General features: G+C 40.0%; 1 protein-coding gene across 8 annotated transcripts in view; it reads right to left on the bottom strand.

Moving 5' to 3' along the window:
- RYR3 (ryanodine receptor 3) overlaps positions 1-19,145 on the bottom strand; it is a 954,561-nt gene that overhangs the window by 412,271 nt on the left and 523,145 nt on the right. For all 8 annotated transcript variants that reach the window (XM_089671311.1, XM_089671312.1, XM_089671314.1 and 5 more), the window contains 3 exons: positions 17,240-17,460; positions 6,138-6,228; positions 1,791-1,931 (listed from right to left, as the gene is read on the bottom strand). In XM_089671311.1, the coding sequence (XP_089527437.1) occupies positions 1,791-1,931; positions 6,138-6,228; positions 17,240-17,460 (453 nt within the window). The remainder of the gene's footprint in view (positions 1-1,790; positions 1,932-6,137; positions 6,229-17,239; positions 17,461-19,145) is intronic.

Here is a 19,145-nt window from a genome sequence, read left to right as displayed (position 1 = left end):
TCTCCGGTGACCAGTCTCGCATTTTTAAAGTAGCATGCAGGAGTGGAGGATTGGGTAAATAAAAGCTCTTTACCAAGAGCCCTAGATATAAACAAGCAGGTAACTCTCACAGTGTGGGCGCAGCTCAACTGCAAGAAGGATTTTTATGTTTTAGGATTGGAGGAGACTGTCCAGAAGCCTCCTGTAATGTGGGAAAATGTACATGTATAGGAGAGAACTTTTCATGATAGACACATGGGGGTTGGCGTTGCTAACACACTTCTGGAGATGCCAGCTGTCTGGATCAACTGCTCTCAATAAACTGACCTAGAACAAGCATGCATATCTGTGAAGTCAGAGTAAAGTCAATCATTCTTTTTTGCATGCTTGTTCCTGGTAAATACTAAAAGTATCAAAGCATTACAGATAACAGACAGAGACACAGCTTTTGAAGGATGTGAAGTAGCAATGGCAGCCTTCATGTCTCTCACAATAAATCCTTTACGCAAATGTTGGTACTGCAGCATTAATGACATACAAACAACATAACTGACCACTCCCTTAATGGTTAGGTAATCATTACATTAAAATGCCATTAACATTTAGTACTGAAAATATATCACACAAATAGTGGCTTGAGACACAGGTCCCCATGCTGTTATGACACAAAATAAAGCAATAAATCATGCCACAAACACAGTTTAATTTTTGAAATGGTTGTTTTCATGGTAATTAGTTCTGTAAAAGTTTCAGTGTCGCATCAGTAGATTATCATAAACTTATGCCTCAAGGCAGTTTATAACTAATATACACAACCAAACCATGTTCATTGATTACAAGAGATCATTGGCTAGCTCATCAGAGCAAAGTGTGCTTTATTTTCTAGAAATAACTTAGCGAAGAGAATTATGATTTCATTATGTCAGCAATGCACTCCAGAGGATTCTTGGGAGGCACACAGCTCAAGTAAATATGCCGCCATGTAGGCTCTCCACGACAGAATTCAGCCTTATGATGGCAAATTAAATATTACTGTACCATTTATGTGAAGCAAACTGATGTTGTCTTGCGCACAAGAAGCATGCATGGTGAACCCATGTTATTCTAATCAACCTTCAAAATTTCTATCACTTTGTCACTCCATCACACAATCACCCTGAACACCTGTCACATCTTGTCATGGATATGTCACAGACGGGTGAGTCATCTATGATAGGACTTTCTCACATTCTTAATATTGCATACCTAACTCATATTTTATGCACATTTTAAATCCAGTTCTGCAATCTGTGCAGTTTCAATATATGCATAATTCCGTACTACGTTATAAAAAATGTGGGTAAAATCTGCTCACAGAACACTCTTCAAGGGGAAAAAATGATTACACAGCCAAAAGAGATCACCACGCATGCTGAACATTCAGATAAGAACATTTTTTCAAGTTAAAAAAACGAAAATCTCTTTAACAGCTTCATTTAACTTCCTGGTGTCAATACTGTTTTTACTCTCTTTGGTTTAGTGCAGCCTCAGGATAGCAACACTTCTAAATCTGCCTATGTGTTTTATTATCCTCAGTAGCAAGTTAAGCCTTAATACCTCAAATATTAAAGAGTAATCTATTTGTTCTTCCTGGCTTCAGTGAATTTAATGAAAATCTTTGGCTGCCATTTGAATGCATATCCAGCCAGCAACCCCCCCCCCCCCCCCCCCCCAAAACAAAAATGGATACTGAACTAACAAATAATGAACGCCTGTAACATTTTCAGACAAATCCAACATGGAAGATTCTATGTAGACAAGAGTGAAAATACCTTATGGGAAAGGGAATCAAAAATCCCCCAGAACAACTTCTCAGTCAGATGCAGTTCCTCCTCTGAGGCCAAACCATAGCTGCCCCATCCTGAAGGGAGGCAGTAATATTTCCAGCACTGTTCGTAATGGTTTGTCAAAAGCTGTGAAAATTCAATAAATATTTATTTTATTTTTTGGGTAAATACACTTTACTGAATAAAGAATTTCCATCCATCAGTGATATCAAAGTATGTCCACTTAAGAATATTGAAAGGTTAACGGCATTTTTTAAAAACATTTTAACATGCTCAGGGACACCAAACAACTTTGTAAATTTAAATATAACTTACCATTGCCTTGTCTTTACCTGTGGTTTCAGAGCTGTCATTACAGTCAGACTATAACCATTGTAGACACTGCATTGTCTACATTCAGTTTGCCTGAAGTCTGAATTGTTATTTAGAACTAAGAACAAAAGATTATAAAACTTCTGGAACACAGTTCCTGTATAAATGTAGCTACTATGTAGACAACACGTGTCTGCATATTCAGACTAAGAACAAGGGAAGGAAGGGAACACTGTGTAATGATGACAAATTCATGTCCCACCTACTATCTTCCATCTATAAGCTGTCAAATGTGACTCCGGAGGACTATGCACCCCCATCTAGTCGTAGGTGGAAGTCAGATTATCAGAGCCATACGACTAGCCCACAGATCCTCGATTTCTAATCACTTTCAAGAACAGGGATACAAATTACTGTCAATAGGGTCCTGGTGTTGAAGAATAAATTTTACTTCTAAGTCACAAAGATGTTCTGGCGATGCCACAAGGAGGCTGAAACACTCCTGCATATTTTCTGGCAGTGCCCTCTGGTACACCAGATTTGGACAGGAGTTAAGAATGTAGTTCTCCAATTGATATCCATGGACCTCGACACGGACCACCTGGGACATTAATTACATATTAACTTAGTAACTCTGTACTACTATAAGAACTCACTGACTGTACATTTGTTGAATGCAGCCTGTGTTTTCATTCTTGATCTTTGGAAGCAAACCTCTACACCAACACTAAGTTACTAGTTTGCTAGGTTGAATGAACTCAGATTTATGGAAAGCCTGACAGCTATGCTCTATAATAGAAAAGATACATTTAGGGATACCTGGATGCCCTGGATGGCCTACACTTGCTCCTCTCAGTATGACACAATCTCTGGAACCCTGAATCCTCAACACTGACTGGCTGGGACCTGACACAAGATGTAACCAGCCTGTTTCTTGCTGATCTCCTGTGGTGGGGGGTGATCTGTCGAGTGGAATGCACTACAGCACTAAAGTCATAATTAATACTGACTAGCGTCAGGATCCACTCTTCCCAAGTTCCCCTTTATTATCCTCCTTGTTCTATATTTTACGAGAGAAGGAGGACAAATCTAAGTTAGAAAAATGTATACTGTGCTGACTAGATTATCTCCTCTTTTTTAATTCCATACTAAAAGAATAGCACTGGGCTCATTCACTGTATGACATATCTTTAATACTTTTTTGCAGATCTATAGTGTACCTCGGATTAGGTGTCCCATTGGTTATGTGATACTTTGTGTATTTCTATTGTTTATATCAGCGATCTCCAAACTGCGGCCCTAGGGCCAAATGTGGCCCTTTGCTAGCCTTTATCCGGCCCTTGGGGCACTATTTCTCCCAATGATATGAGGTACTATTGCTCCCACTGACACAAACAATGGGACACTATTTCTTACACTGATACCAATTATGTGGCATTATTCCTCCTATTAATACCTATGATGGGTATTAATGGTATTAATGGGAGGAATAGTACCCCTTGTTTATTTTCACTGATGCTGGGCCCGGAACATTCTCTACCCCCACTGGTCACAATCTGGCCCTCCTAAAGTGTGAAGGACAGTAAACCAGCCCTTTGTTTGAAAAGTTTGGAGACCCCTGGTTTATATCATCATACTTCCCAGCTGGACACTACTTCTGCATATGCCAATGTGACTTGTGACAATAGCGTGAACATGTGATGTTACTATGTAATCTGCATCTCTGACCTGAAATATGTTTTGTAAGTGCACAGTGTATTGAATAAAAACTTGAAAATAACAAGGGAAGCATCAAGGATAATATATATGTGCATTCTGTTTTTCACAGTTTGCTGTATGGAATTACATGGGGTGGTGGGGAAGGGAAGACAGGTGGCCATAGCTTGGCTAAACATTTGCAAGAGCTGCCTTCTTCCAGCAATCTATGAATAAGAATGCAGTGCTTGTGATGATCTCTTAAAACAAAGTAGACACACTGTGCTCTATTTGCAAAGTTGTGTGGAATTCAGGGACATAGTAAAAGTTCATGGGGTTGATTTTTTTTAAAGTGTCTCATGCTGTCAACCTAGGAATCACATTCAAAGGAATGTAAAACCCTAGCATTTACTGCCATTCACTTTGTGAAGTGCACATTTATTTTGCTAAGCACACTCATTTGGCTAATTTAGTTCATGGTTCTAAATTTGATTATGGCTTGAGCATACATTTATTTAAAGCAGAACTAAACACTCCTATGCTATACAGCCAAGGAAGTTGACATCTTGAGCTGGCGATACATTATACAACTTTCTTATTCAATTTCCTTACATTTACCTTCAACTGTGTAGTCCAGGGGGCCTGCCTGATTGCATACAAGTTGAAAGTGTTTAGGTTTGGCCTCGTATTAAATGGTTTTAGTAAATCTAAAGGAGAATTGTACAAGAAAATTGTATAATGTATGGCCAGCCTTAGTTTCTGTTTGATCTGCAGTTGGCATGGTGCTGCACATGTGATCGGCTATGACACCAGCCAATTAATAATTTGACTCTTCGGTTGTGACTGTAAGTTATCATTCAAGGCATACCATGAATGTTAACGGTTTTGGGAAACAGTTCAAGTTCAAATAAAAATAAATAAATATATATATATATATATATATATATATATATATATATATATATATATTGTGGCAGTGCGGTATCCTGCCACGGTGGAAATCACAGTGGTGACCCAGGATTCTCAACCATACAGGTTGAGGGGCTCCAGGCAGATCTCATAATGCAGAGGAAACTGGTTTATCAGTTTCCTCTTTGGTTTGTAAAGCCTGTTTTGGGACCTGTAGCCTTGAGATTTCTTAGAGATTTGGGAGGGATGAAATCTCCAATCCTGGGCCCATATTTTGGGAGCAGCCAGTGCGCTGATTGCACAGGTGTGTGCAGGCCTTTTTGTGGAGGCCAGGCCATGATTCTGGGCTCCACCCCGGCAGACAGGAGTCAGGAGGGCTCCACCCCGGCAGACAGGAGTCAGGAGGGCTCCACCCCGGCAGATAGGAGTCAGGAGGGCTCCACCAAGGAGAGGTGGAAGCCAAAAGCAGCAAGGAGCGGTTTGAGAATAGCTGTGTGCTAAAACAACCCTGTGGAAGAAGTCTGTAGGAGACAGATATAGAGCAGTATAGCTGAAAGAGCCAGAAGGCTGAATTGTTTGGTTTGATGTTGGATACCCCTGTGTGGGAAGCATTTGTGTTTCTGGAACTTTTTCCTTTAAATAAAATTGGGCAAAGAGGCCCTTAAAAAAGAAGAGAGTTGCTGTGTGCTTTGAAGAAGCTCTACCACTTTGAAGCGAGTTCCCACAATATATATATATATATATATATATATATATATATGCGTGTGTGTGTGTGTGTGTGAACAGGCAGTGTTTTTTATGGCAGAAGAGACTTTCTTTGTTTCTTCTGCATTAAAGTATTCTTACTTGCTTGTTCCCAATGTACACTAAGCTGCGCATGCTGCTGGCCTGGGGTGTTTGTGGTTACCCACAGATATTACAAAATCACCTGAATTCAGCAATGATTATCTATTTTTTATAGGCACTTTAAAATGTTAAAAACAAGGAAAACCTTTAAAACACGAATAACAGATATGTATATAAGCACATTTCAAAGAATAAAGCTAATGTAATTTTAAAAGCACCATATCTATTGTTTGCATCTAAACGTTTTTAAAATAATAAAAACCAAGATCACCAGCCCCATGACCTTTTTACAAATAGTAGACTTTGAGCAAGATATTGAGCAGAAGAATGAGGCTCAAAATATGTTTGGGTAGAGTCCTCAACAGTCTAGGTCCACTACTGAGAAGTCTTATCACAAACTAATAATTAAATCTGTTTCAACATAGAACCTGGTCAGAAGTCTTCTTGCTCAGTCCCCCATTATAAACAACATTCAGCAGAAACAGACAATCAACAGTTGGAATAGGATTTTACAGTTGTGAAGCACATTAAATACATACAGGGTTATAGGTCATGCCTATTACTATCTACCTTCAGAGGCATTTTGCAGTATTCGTTGAGCAAGGGGACATCAAAAACAAGACGCCGTAGGAGCTGCTGGAGCATAGAAGGCCGCATATGACTGTAAAACAATCAGCAAAGAAGAGTGAGGTCACAAGGCTTGACATTTAAGAAGGAAAATAACTTTACCTACAACACTGTAAGCGTCTTTAATCATTTACAAGCAAGAAACATGGGACAGAGGCAATTACTAATCCTAAACAATGTATGCTAATATATAATTTCCCAAGAATGCTAATTTTGCAAGGAACCATTGCCCTTCATTATTTAAGTGTATTTGCAAAAGTAATATTTAAGCTCACTTACTCTTGATATTTAGCTTTTAGGAAAAAAAAAACATAAATAGCTCTTTGTAAACCAGAGACACATCTGTGATATCTGTGAATACTCATATTTGCTGGCATGAATTACAGCAACAGTACTGGTGTCTTAAGACAGTGGAAATGGAAAGATGGGTATGAATAAACCAGCCCTAATATGTTAACAATATCCACAAGAATCCTAACTGATTTAATTTAGGTTTTAAAAGGTGCAAACATTCTACTACTACTGTATACATGAAAACAACATATCAGCAATGTTTAGTCATGATATACGTGTTTTTTTCGTATGCTTTCAGGCATACATTTCTACAGTTGCTTTTTTGCATGTATATCCTCATCTATTTTGACTCCTAAAAGATGCTTCAGATTTATTTTGAAAAAGAGAAGTTGTTGAAATCAGTAAATATAAGTAAACAACACAGTTATGTCCACTTTTACAGTGGGACAGAAGCTAATAAGCAATCCAGGACATGAAACCCATAAAGGTCTTGTTTCTTTGTTCCCATTCTCTACTACACCATGCTGAACAGTTGAAAAGCTTATACAAAGCAAGATACTGGAAATTTCTACTGCGATGGGAAATTTTATTTTTTTTGCACACTAACATAAAAACAAATCTTTGTAGCCTGATGTGTTTGTCATGTTTACTTGACCAGATCTAAGCTTGGCTTACATTGGTGCCTGCAGGGTGACTACACAATTAAAGGTACTGATCACTGTGTGTCCCTATTTTTAAACAGAATTCATTGATATTCACTGCAGTTGATTTACTAAAGGTGTGCTTATTTCAATCATCCAATCATGTGCATTTCTTTCTTTTTTTTAATTATTTACCTTGCCCATGAATGGCTAATTAAGCTGAACACAGTTTTACCCCATTTCTTCGCTTAAATAACATTCACTTTGTTAAATTAATAACCTCTACTCTTTTAGAAAATCAACCCCAATCTCTAACTCCAGCCAGAGTAGAGAAGTGTTACAACCTGTGCCAGCTTTAACAGCTATCTTTGTTCCCATTGGAGATATTTTCACTTTACTTTCTGCCCAGATGATTGCACAACAAGTGAGGGGAAATGTCCCCAAACTGTACACAGGCTGACAAGATCTGCTCCTTGTAGTTCATTAAGGGTCACAGGACCCTATTATTGTCACAATCAGGTTCAAAGGTTGGCAGCTATAGCAGTGGAAAGGTTCACACAGAAACCAGGATGTTAAATACATGAGTAGATCCCCTGATGGGTGACCAGCTAGTGCAGGGGTGTAAGCACTAGCCAGTCTTCACTAGAGCTCCTGATGGTAGAGATGGGTTTTGCTGTGTGCTAGTACCAAGGTGCAGCCTTCAGGATCACCCCACTAGAAGGTGAGCAAGCTGAGGTGCGGTAGCTGATGTAGCAGGTAGGTATCAAGCAGAAGCATAGTCAGTAAATAAGCTAAAGGTTGGCAACAAGTGGTTGAAGGTTGGGATCAAGCGAAAGCATATACAGGGAACAATCAAAAGGCTGGGTGATGAGTGGTAGTGAAGATATGTACAGCAGCAGGAGAACATGGAGCAAGAAACTGGCTGAAGAAGAGCACAATAAGCAAACAGGAAGTGCAAATACATGACTTAAATAGGAAGTTCATGGGAGGAGCAAAGTTCAAGGATCACCAGAAACAAGATAGAAAGTAAGGTTGTCCATTGGGGATGTCCAGCATCTAAGGTGGCTCAGTAACAAGAACAACTGCCAGCTGGAGCCGAGGTCCTGGGTTCAGATTCTGGTCCTAACAGTTATTTTGACACAATTGGGTTATATTGCCACCTTCATAAGGATTTGGAAACTGCTAAACAAAAATGTTGGACCTCAGTTCCTTCCACTTCCAGCATGCTTCATTTTTTGTAGAAATTCAGCAGTACTTCGGAGCAGATCACAACACAGAGGGGCAAGACCTGTGTCCCTCAAAGTATTACAAGAAATGTTTTTTACAGTAAGTTACAAAATCCTGTTTTTATTATTCATTAAGAGACACAAGGCTCAGTTATTATGATACCATTGAGATTTCCAAAAGCAATCCAATCGGGGAGGGGGGCAACAAGAACAAAAATCTGGAGCAGCCTGTGGCTCAGGCCCTGTTCACATCTTTTGATTTGCGATTTCAGACAGAATTGCTACAATTCTGCCTGAGATCCCAAATTGTGTGGCGATCGCTGCACAATGAACAATACATGTTTGGGTGCCATTATGCCTTAATGGCCCTCCAAACGTGATGCAATTCTGCTATGATAGTCGATTGACAGAATCACATGGCAATCACAGCAAATTGTGTCTTTCAAAAGTGTGCAAAAAGAGCTGCCTGAAAGACCTTATGCCTGAGGCTGGCATCATATGAGGCCTGAACATCCACCTGGTAAAACTTAAGAGAACGTATGAACAGATGACTAGGTGGCAGCCTTACAAATCTGGGAAACCGTTTCCTGATGCCAAAACGCCAAGGAAGAACTCACAGAACTAGTAGAGTCTGTCTTGAAAAAATATAAGCCTGAGTAATCATTTTCTGAGTATTCAAGAAATAGCAGAACGAAAAGCAGGGTCCCCTTTATGGGACCCTCAAATATGACACAAAGTGTCTATCTAATTGAGACTGTTGCTGGACACAGAGATAGAAAAGCAATGTCCTGGTTGTCTCTCAAGGCTTGGGCATCAAATGCCATGACAATAAAACCAACGACTGTAAAGTAGGGTGATAAACTGGTACCTGAGGCAAGATATCCAGACAATCTTGAATGGCCCGTGGAGTGTACGTCAGACATTGACTCAGGTCTGTCTATAACATTTGTGTGGGCCACTTGAGTACTATGTAAGCATTGTATCTGGATCCTGCAGAGTAAACAAGGAAGGAGAATAAAAGACATAGGTTGTACTGATCCAATGGAGCCATCATAGCATCTGTTGCTTCCACCAAAGGATCTCTGTACCTGGAAACAAACCTACCCAGTTTGTTTTTTAACTTGGAGGCCAGAAGGTCCACATATGGCATTCCCCATCTGTAACACAGATCCTGGAACACTTCTGGGTGCAAAGATCATTCTCTTGGAGCAAGTTACTGAAAGCTGGAGGTAGCCAGCCTGACAAATATCCCCGCCTGGTATGTGAATAGCAGACAAGGCTGAAATGTGGAATTCTGCACAAACTAGAATTCTTTCAACCTCTATTGCCACAGCTAGACTTCTAAATGTACCCTAATGGTTAACTGTTTTGACTAGTTGATTGGGGGAACCAATCAACCAGGCCCAACAGGGGCAGTGCAAAAGTGCCACATACAGCAGAATTATATATGTCCAAAAAGAAGCACTATAATGATGTTAATAAACCAGTAATGCTTCTAAAATCCCACAATCCAAGATTGGGAGAAAGCAGAGTCAAATGCACGATATGCATCATTGCTCAAGCACAGACTAGTTGATCAATGAAAGTCTCATTTATTGTTTCTATACCTTTATTATGGACTCTGGTGTGACTGCGGACTGTGGAGTACCTGATATACTATATCCCCGGGTTTTGCTGAATTTGCACCACTGCTGTGGAATTGTCCATCTGAATTCTGATTGGGTTACCCTCCAGATGGAGAATCCAGTGTTATGGGGACAGTCAATTCACTCTGAGCTCTATAATGTTGATTGGAAGACAGTATTCCTCTGACATCCAAGTCCCTTGTACTGACAGTGTGCCTAGGGCTCCTCCTGAGCCTTTCAAACTTGTATCCATTGTGAGGATCATCCAATAGTGGGAGGAAGGATTTCCCAGACTCCAGAGCTGGATCTCTGAGCCACCAAGCCAGAGAAAGCCTTGTCTTTAGTGGCAGACAAGTCAGGTTGTCTAGAGATTAAACTAATTTGTCCCACAATTACAGAATGTTGTATTGGAGGGATCTGGAGTGAAACTGAGCAAATAGAACTGCCTTGAAGAAGTCTACCATAAAGCCTAAAACACACAGAGCTGTATGGCTCTTGAACTGTAGAGTCCACGTTTGGGAGAGGAGTATCAGAAGTTCTTCTTGAGGAAGAAAAACTTTGGCCTGGGTTGTATATAGGATAGGTCCCATAAATTCCAATCCAAGTGTTGTTTAAAACACCAACTCCTGAAGTTGCAGGATCAAACCAAACCTTTTTAAGGTCTGGACTTTTTGCATCACATTGTCAGTTGGTATGTGATCTGTTTTCTCAGAAGGAAGTCATCTAGGTATCCCAAAACGGGAATACCCTGAAAGTGCAGCGTGGCTAGCACCAGTGCTATAATCCTGGTGCACACTCAAAATTCAGGCAACAGACCAAATGGTAGGGCTACAAACTAATAGTTTTCAGGGCCCACAGCAAAATGGAGATAGTGCTAATGTGCTATAAAGATGGTAGCATGCAAGTCCTTGATCCAGTGGATATCCTTGAGGTCCAGAAAGTCTTGAAAGTCGCCTTGCTGGAGGAAGGCTATGATACACTTGGTGGATATCTTGCAGAATTTTAAACTATATTCTGCAAGACCTTCAGATCCCTTTTGTTTTTGAAAGAAGTAAACAATCTTTTATTTTACATGGCCAATAATGCCTTGGCTCAAAATATCCTCAAGAGTAACATGGAGGTCTTCTAGCCTGAGCAAATGCACAGGCAGATTGGACAACATGAAGCAGGCAATGACAATGGAACTCTAACTTGTAACTGGTTAAAAGCACCTCTCATACCCTGGAATCTGGGATGCTTTCTGTCTAGGTGTCTGCAAAGGCCATCAGATGTCCCCCCTACTTTGAAAAGTACAGGCATTCCTTCATGCTGAAATAGACTTGCCTGCTGCCTTGGGGAAATTAGATAGCTTTGCGATTGTACTGGGCACCTCTCTTAGGTGTGGCTTTGGATTATGAAATCTGAGAAAAACTAGAGAAACTGTTTTTGTCTATAAAAGGCAGGAAAAGAATTGCCAGTTTGAGGCTTAGGCTTCTTCTGCGGGGGTGATTGTAGCCATATTAGTGCACTTGCGACAGAAACAATTGAGTACTTTCCGTTATACTTTTTTTATCTGGACTAACATACAATTTTCAGGACAAGCTTTCGGGGTATGTTCCCTTCTTTAAGGTCCATACAGTACTTTCTTTAAGGTGTCTTCTCCTGTGCTGACACCTGCTAGTTTAATTTTCCTGCACAATTTAATTTCACAAATAGTTAATTTAGAAGCTTCAGGAACTACTCATAGGCCCACCAAACATCTGCCCTGAATGACTTTCACTCATCAGGCAGTCTTCTCCTAGACCAAGCTCCTCACACACACAGGCTACCTGAATCTGTCAATCTTGCCTTCCTTTGATCATGTGTGGGTGTGGTTTATGTGTGGAATGTCACATGTTGCTGTTTTTTTTTTCATTATTCATAAGTGGGCGTTACCTTTTGAAGAATGAATGAAAATACAGTCCATCTTGCAACACCCACTTTCCAAAGCTATATGATAGGTATCCTAGTATCACACATATGACACTACAGTTGCACTGTGATTGCTGCTAGGAAAGGTATTAACCTATGAATTCTTTGAACTTATTTATTTTGTACTGATACTATTGGATCATGAGGTATGTTACATTCGGTGGCAGAGGGATCATGTAATACTGCTCTTTTAATCCTATTTTGCAATATTTATAATGATAAAAAAAGCATCATGTGGTGCAGACTTAATTATTATTGTTCACTGTGATGGCATTATTAACAGTTTCTCATCTCTGATCATGGCTCATACAGAAGAAATGCTTGCGTTCGATCAGATAGAGAAAAAATAGCTCTCTTGTATCAGATAGGAACAGTATACCTATTGACATTTGAACTCTGTGTTCCTCATTACTGACCACTGAGCTCAGCATTACTTATTATTGACCACTTAACTGTGTGTCACTTACTATTGACCTTTGAACAATGCATTACTTACTAATAACCACTGAACTCTGTGTTCCTTTCTATTGACCCCTGAACTCTGCGTTCCTGCTGACTACTGAACTCTACGTTACTTACTGCTGATCACTGAACTCTGCATTTCTACTAACCATTGAAGTCTGCTTTTCTTGCTACTGACCAATGAAATCTCCATTCAACGCTACTAACCACTTAAAGAATAAGTTCACCTTTTGGACAAAAATAAAAAATGCACATTTTTTTGCAGGTAAAAAAATGTGCATTTATTATTTTTGTCCAAAGGAGCCTTGAAAGCATTGCACCAGCAATCAGCAGATTGTTGATGCTATGCTGGTCTCCTGCAGACCTGTCAGAATATCTGCTAGCCTTACAGGATGTACGAGCAAGCAGATATTCTGATAGGAAGCTTCAATGAACTACCACAGTGTTCCACAGCGCCATGGTAGTTAATTGAAAACTACAAGCCCCCAGCCACTAAGACTGTTGGGACTTGCAGTTTATTCATTCATGGAAGTCCGCGAATGAATGACGCGGCTGTGCAGGCGGAGCCCCACACAGCCGCGCTGTTTTCAAATTTGACAGATAGTATGGGGAAACTTCTCCCCATATTATCGGGGGGGGGGGGGGTTTGGTGCGCAGCTGCAGCTATGGAAGCATGTTACATGTTCCCAAGGGTGGACTGATCCTTTAAAGAATAAGTCCACTTTTGTCGAAAAAAAAAAATTCTTCTCTGGGTGATAAATGTACATTGCAAGGATTTTAACAAACTTTGTTGCAGATTCCTACCTTTTGTTATGCTGAGAAAAATATCTGTTTGTCTGTGTTCATGTCCAGAGCTGTGTGAGAGCGGTTTTATAATTATCAACCAGCTGCTGCACCTGCAGGGCTCTAATGATCTAATGAGGAAAGTGGCAGGGTCTGCATTCCTATTATCTCCTTTTGGAAGTATCTCACCAAAAAATACATTTTTGTTGCAGTGGATGTCAAAAATTTTAATTTTATCTTAGTTCAGACTACTGGGAAAAGCAGTAAGCCAACCACACAAACAGGAAATTACATTTCTGGGTGGCGTTCTGTACACTGTGTACAAAACCCTCAAGGTTGCTATTTTGCATTGCATTTTACAGAAAGCTACAGCACTACAGTCTGAACAGGAACAATCATTTTTAATAACATTCAATTATAATATGACTTGTATAGCAATTGTATGCACTATATATATATATTTTTTTTTTTTTTTTCTTTTTTTCTTACTACTTTTTGCCCACAAAAACTTATCCTTTAACTCTAACTTACTTATTACTGACCCCTAAACTGTGTGCTCCTCGCTAGTGACCACTGAACTCTGCATTAGTTACTACTGACCCCTGAACGCTGGTAGTCTGTGTAAATTCTGAGTTTGGTAAAACATGTGCAGGAAGAACAGTAATCTGTGTGCATAGAGATGCTGTACCTTTCTTTATATGCAGGAATGATGGTGGTTATAATGGTATTATCATCTTGCACAATGTTTGTATTTTGATATGCACCTGTATATGACCCCTGCTAAATATACAAACTGTGCTTGGGATTTATTGGCTGTCTATCTGTAGACTGTGTGTACATAAACAAATTCCTTGTGAAGTTGGGAATATAAACACACACACCTCTTTAAAGGGTGGTTCGCACACTATCAATATCAGCTGATATTGTATTTTTTAGCCTGGGAGCTAAATCAGTTGATTTATGGCCGATTCACACCACAATTTCTGCATGTGTTTTTTTTATTATGCGTTCTGGTGCATTTTTAATGCGTTCTGGTGCATTTTTTTCTCTCTTTCTTTCTCAACTAACCTCTTTCCTCCTGCCCTATAGCAGAAATACTGCTACAGGGTGGCAGGGCTGCGCAAAATCATGTATATATACGTGATTTGCATTTCTGGGTAGGGGGAATGCACGTGTGCCGCCCTACCGGCGTCACTAGAGATGTCAATCACCGGGTCCTCCCAACAACTGTGTATTTTTCTGGAGCATGTTTCCCTACTAAAACACATACAGCACATTATGTAAAGCATAACACAGCACACAGTTAACCCTTTGATTGCCCCAAATGTTAACTCCATTCTGCCCAGTGTGATTAGTACAGTGCCATTGCTCTTTATTAGCAGTGATCACTGTATTAGTATCACTGGGGATGGCAGTGGCAGTTAGTCTGTTCCCACCCTGTGTCAGAATGCCTGCTGCAGTCCAGCTATAAGTCACTGATTGCTGCCATTACTAGTATAAAAAAAAATGGAAAAACTAATTCCAGTATATATACAGCCATTTGTAGACGCTATAACTTTCATGTAAACCAATTAATTTACATGTATTAAGATTTTTTGTTAGCAAAGACATGTAGCAGAATACATTTTGACCTAAATTTATGATGAAATTTGATTTTTAAAATTTTTTTTACTGGATATGTTTTATAGCAAAAAGTCAAAAATATTGTTTTTTTTTTCAAAATTGTTTATAGTGCAAACAATTAAAAAAGGCACAGGTGATCAAATACCACTAAAAGAAAGCTTTATTTGTGGGAAAAAGGACATAAATTTAATTTGGGTGCAGAATTGCGTGACCGTGCAATTGTCAGTTAAAATAACGCAACGCCGTATTGCAATAAATGGCCTAGTCAGGAAGGGGGATAAATCCTCTGAAGGGCAAGTGGTTAAGGATATTCGCGTTCTGGTATATTTTTCATGTGTTCCAGTGCATTTTATGTGATCCATACAGAAAACATGCAGGATGTTCTAGTTTTGTTAACTGCATCCGAACACACTGCTCTTATGTGAACTAGAGCCATTGGAATCCAATTTAAACACTGTCCAGGTATTTTTGATGCAGAATAAAAACGCACTGAACTGCATCTTGTGTGAACTAGCCCTTAGTGGATCGCAAGATAGAGAGACCAAATGCAGTGGGACAGGTTCCCTTGCATTTTGGATCCATAATGTTGTAAAGCTTTGCAGGAACAACCTTATAGGGAACACCAGGCAAGACCTTGGTTACTAACAACCAGCTGCTTAAGAAGAGAGGTTCAATGGCTTGATGTAACCATATCACTGTGGGCAGCAGCAAAGACTAACCCAGGTATAAATTCAATGTCCATTTTGCAGACAGAAGCATTGGTGGGAAGATGCTGTCTCAAACTGGGAGAAAAGAGGGAAAAGAGCATGGTGTGTGTGTGTGTGTGTGTGAGAGACTCAAGCTAATGAGGCATTTAATTCTTCAGCGTGTTAACCTACTCAACAAAGACAGATGAAACTGGCGAGAAATGGTAGTGTATACTGTTACCAATTAATTTATTAGACTTGATGCTCAGCCCATATGGCATACTCATTTAAAGTCTTCAAAGACTTGGCAATACTAGATGCTGTACCATGGTTCTGGACCTGGAAAGTGTTCTGTAACTAACACAGTATAAAAAGGTCTGGGGAGAACCATAGACAGAGTCCAGTGCCCAAAGGTTGCATTCCAGGGAAGACCCACAATCTTCAGTTCAGCATGGTCCAGGTATCAGGATAACTGAGTTCTGTGTCCCTTAATAAGCAATGAAGAAAATGCTTTTTTTTCTGTCTGCATCCCCATCAGAGATATTCACACAAGGTGTAATGAGGCTGCTTTTGGCAGGTATTCCAGTGCAGTCACACTGAAAGTGTGAAAAATGCCTTGTCTCCCATGAGACAGATTCAGACCACCTTGCTGCAGTGGTGTGCGCTGAAAAAAAACACCCCCACTCTCCTCCACATTGAACCAATAAAGGCAAAACCCAGTTATACCAGACAACTAGAAAGATTCACGTAGGATTGACAGTATTGTGGAGAGACCAATGGCAGCAATCTGTCTTTTAAAATGCTTACCCCCCTCCCCCCCCCCCCCGAACACAGAGGATGACAGAAGAGGTAAGACTGCAGGACAAATGATGCCTGTATTCATTCCACTATGAAGTGCATAGTGACAACTAGGATGCTAATTAAGGTTATAGGGGCTAAATGGTTAGCACTTCCACATGGCAGTACTAGGATTGTTGGTTCAAATCCCAACCACAGCACCACCTGCCTGGAGTTTGCATGTTCTCTCTGCCTACTTGGGTTTCCTCCGGGCACTCTGGTTTCCTCCCACACTCCAAAGACATGCTGGTAGGTTAATTGGCTCCTGTCTAAATTGGCCCTAGTATGTGTATATATGAATGTAAGTTAGGGACCGTAGATTGTACACCCCTTGAGGGTTAGGGACTGATGTGAATGTGCAACATATATGTAAAGCTCTGTGTAAATTGACAGCACTATATAAGTACCTGTAATAAATAATAATATTTTGATATAGACCATCACTGCATAGAACTTTAGTGTAACTGCTTGAAAGTAAATTTGGGTACTTGTCAGTATACCAGCACAAATATAATCTATTAATAAAATGAATAAAGCTGTTACCAAGATAATTACATTCCAGGTCATCTACCGTATACATACTGTAGGTGTAAATATATTTACTCTTTAGTGTATAACTTTACACTGTTAATGCAGTTCATACTGTTACAAGTAGAAAAATATAAAGACGGCAGAGTGCAACCTTTGGGTTTGTGTTAGGTGCCACCAAGTTATCCAACATGTAGTTTATTACACTTGTTTTTAGTAGAAAACCTATATATTTAGAGGACCCAAAACAAGGGCTAGCTGGTAGTCCCAGTAAACAGTCACTTTGACACTTGAGGGCCCTTCTTAAGAAATGTGAACACAGATGCTTTATAACATGATCACAGAGCAACTAACTATAGTCTTCATTTGTGGCAAGGAAAAATATCTTACTGGCATATTGACAGCAAACACTCTTCAATTGTGTCTCTCTGAGCTTTGGTTAGAGAGCGCCCCTTGGACAGTCTGTATATTGTATGCAGGGTAGAATCTATAAGTGCTGCATAGTGCTCAGTGCCGGAAAAGAGGGGAGCACAGCGAGTAAGCAATGGGAGTACCGCAGAGCAGATATATCGGTTCAAAGCAAGAGCCATCTCAGTGACACTCAGGGAAGCCTGTAGAGAGAGGTAACTAGAGTGAGTGTATGTATTTGCCCAATAATCATGGCAGAACATGCAATTTAAAAATAATAACCTGTAGAAAGATGGATGTATATTTATAAACATAGACAGGACAAACAGATATTTAGTGCTTCATGCATGAAGTAAATAGAATACAATAGTGAGCAGATTCTAACATGCAAACATTCAACCAACAAAAACTTAAAACTGATTTGGTGAAACAAGGTTAAAGTGATTTAATGGCAATATTGTAAATAGATGGGTTAAGTAAAAGAAAATGTTCTGCAGACATAACCAATAACTAAACAAATACTGTATTTGATATCTACAGTACATCAAAAGAATGGCACAACTTAAATTTAAAGCAGAACTCCGGGCAAAAACATTTTTCCATGTCCTTGCTGCTGATCTCCTACCTTCACTGAATATGTCCTCCATATTCTGGTTCACTCAGTAGTTGCTTCGAAATAAGCTGATGATTTTCAAATAAAGCCGTTCATCCCCTGTGGTTTCCTGTTTGTAAGACCAATGGATGCTATGCCTCCTATTCCCCCAGCCTCTGGTCTTGGCACAGCCCCTCAGTAGTTCTTCCTCCAGGAAGCAGTGATGTATTTCCTCCCTGCTCACTGTAGTGGGGGGGAGTCAGACGACTGGTCTGTACCTCCCACCCAGGTAGTGTTCTAAGAATGACAGCTCAGGATACTTTGGGGTTTATTTACTAAAGCTGGAGAGTCCAAAATCAGACTCCCTTCTGCATAGAAACCAATCAGCTGCTAACCTCAGCTTGTTCAATGAAGCTTTGGCAATGAAACCTGGAAGCTGATTGGTTTCTACGTAGAAGTGAGTCTGATTTTGGACTCTCCAGCTTTAGTAAATAAACCCCTTTGGGTCTGTCCTGCCTCCCATAGCTTCAGCTGGGAGTCTCTGCACCTCCTCCACTAGTAACAGGGTATATACTATATATACTACGGATGCACAATATACAGTGCCTTGAAAAAGTATTCATACCCTTTGAAATTTTCCACATTTTGTCATGTTACAACGAAAAAGGTAAATGTATTTTATTGGGATTTTATGTGATAGACCAACACAAAGTGGCACATAATTGTGAAGTGGAAGAAAGATGATAAATGGTTTTCAATTTTTTTTTACAAATAAATATGTGAAAAGTGTAGGTGTGCATTTGTATTCGGCCCCCCTGAGTCAATACTTTGTAGAACCACCTTTCGTTGCAATTACAGCTGCAAGTCTTTTTGGGGATGTCTCTACCAGCTACATATCTAGAGAGGGACATTTTTGCCCATTCTTCTTTGCAAAATAATTCAAGCTCTGTCCGATTGGATGGAGAGCATGTGTGAACAGCAATTTTCAAGTCTTGCCACAGATTTTCAATTGGATTTAGGTCAGGACTTTGATTGGGCCATTCTAACACATGAATATGCTTTGATCTAAACCATTCCATTGTAGCTCTGGCTGCATGTTCAGGGTCATTGTCCTGCTAGAATGTGAACCTCCGCCCCAGTCTCAAGTCTTTTGCAGACTCTAACAGGTTTTCTTCTAAGATTGCCCTGTATTTGGCTCCATCCATCTTCCCATCAACTCTGACCAGCTTCCCTGTCCCTGCTGAAGAAAAGCATCCCCACAAAATAATGCTGCCACCACTGTGTTTCACAGTGGGG

The sequence above is a fragment of the Staurois parvus genome, unplaced genomic scaffold (genome assembly GCF_062004578.1).
Source record: "Staurois parvus isolate SC_StPar_1 unplaced genomic scaffold, SC_StPar_1.0 ptg000104l, whole genome shotgun sequence".
NCBI lineage: Eukaryota > Metazoa > Chordata > Amphibia > Anura > Ranidae > Staurois > Staurois parvus.
Note: the sequence above shows the minus strand (reverse complement) of the source record. Positions and strands in the feature narration are given on the sequence as shown.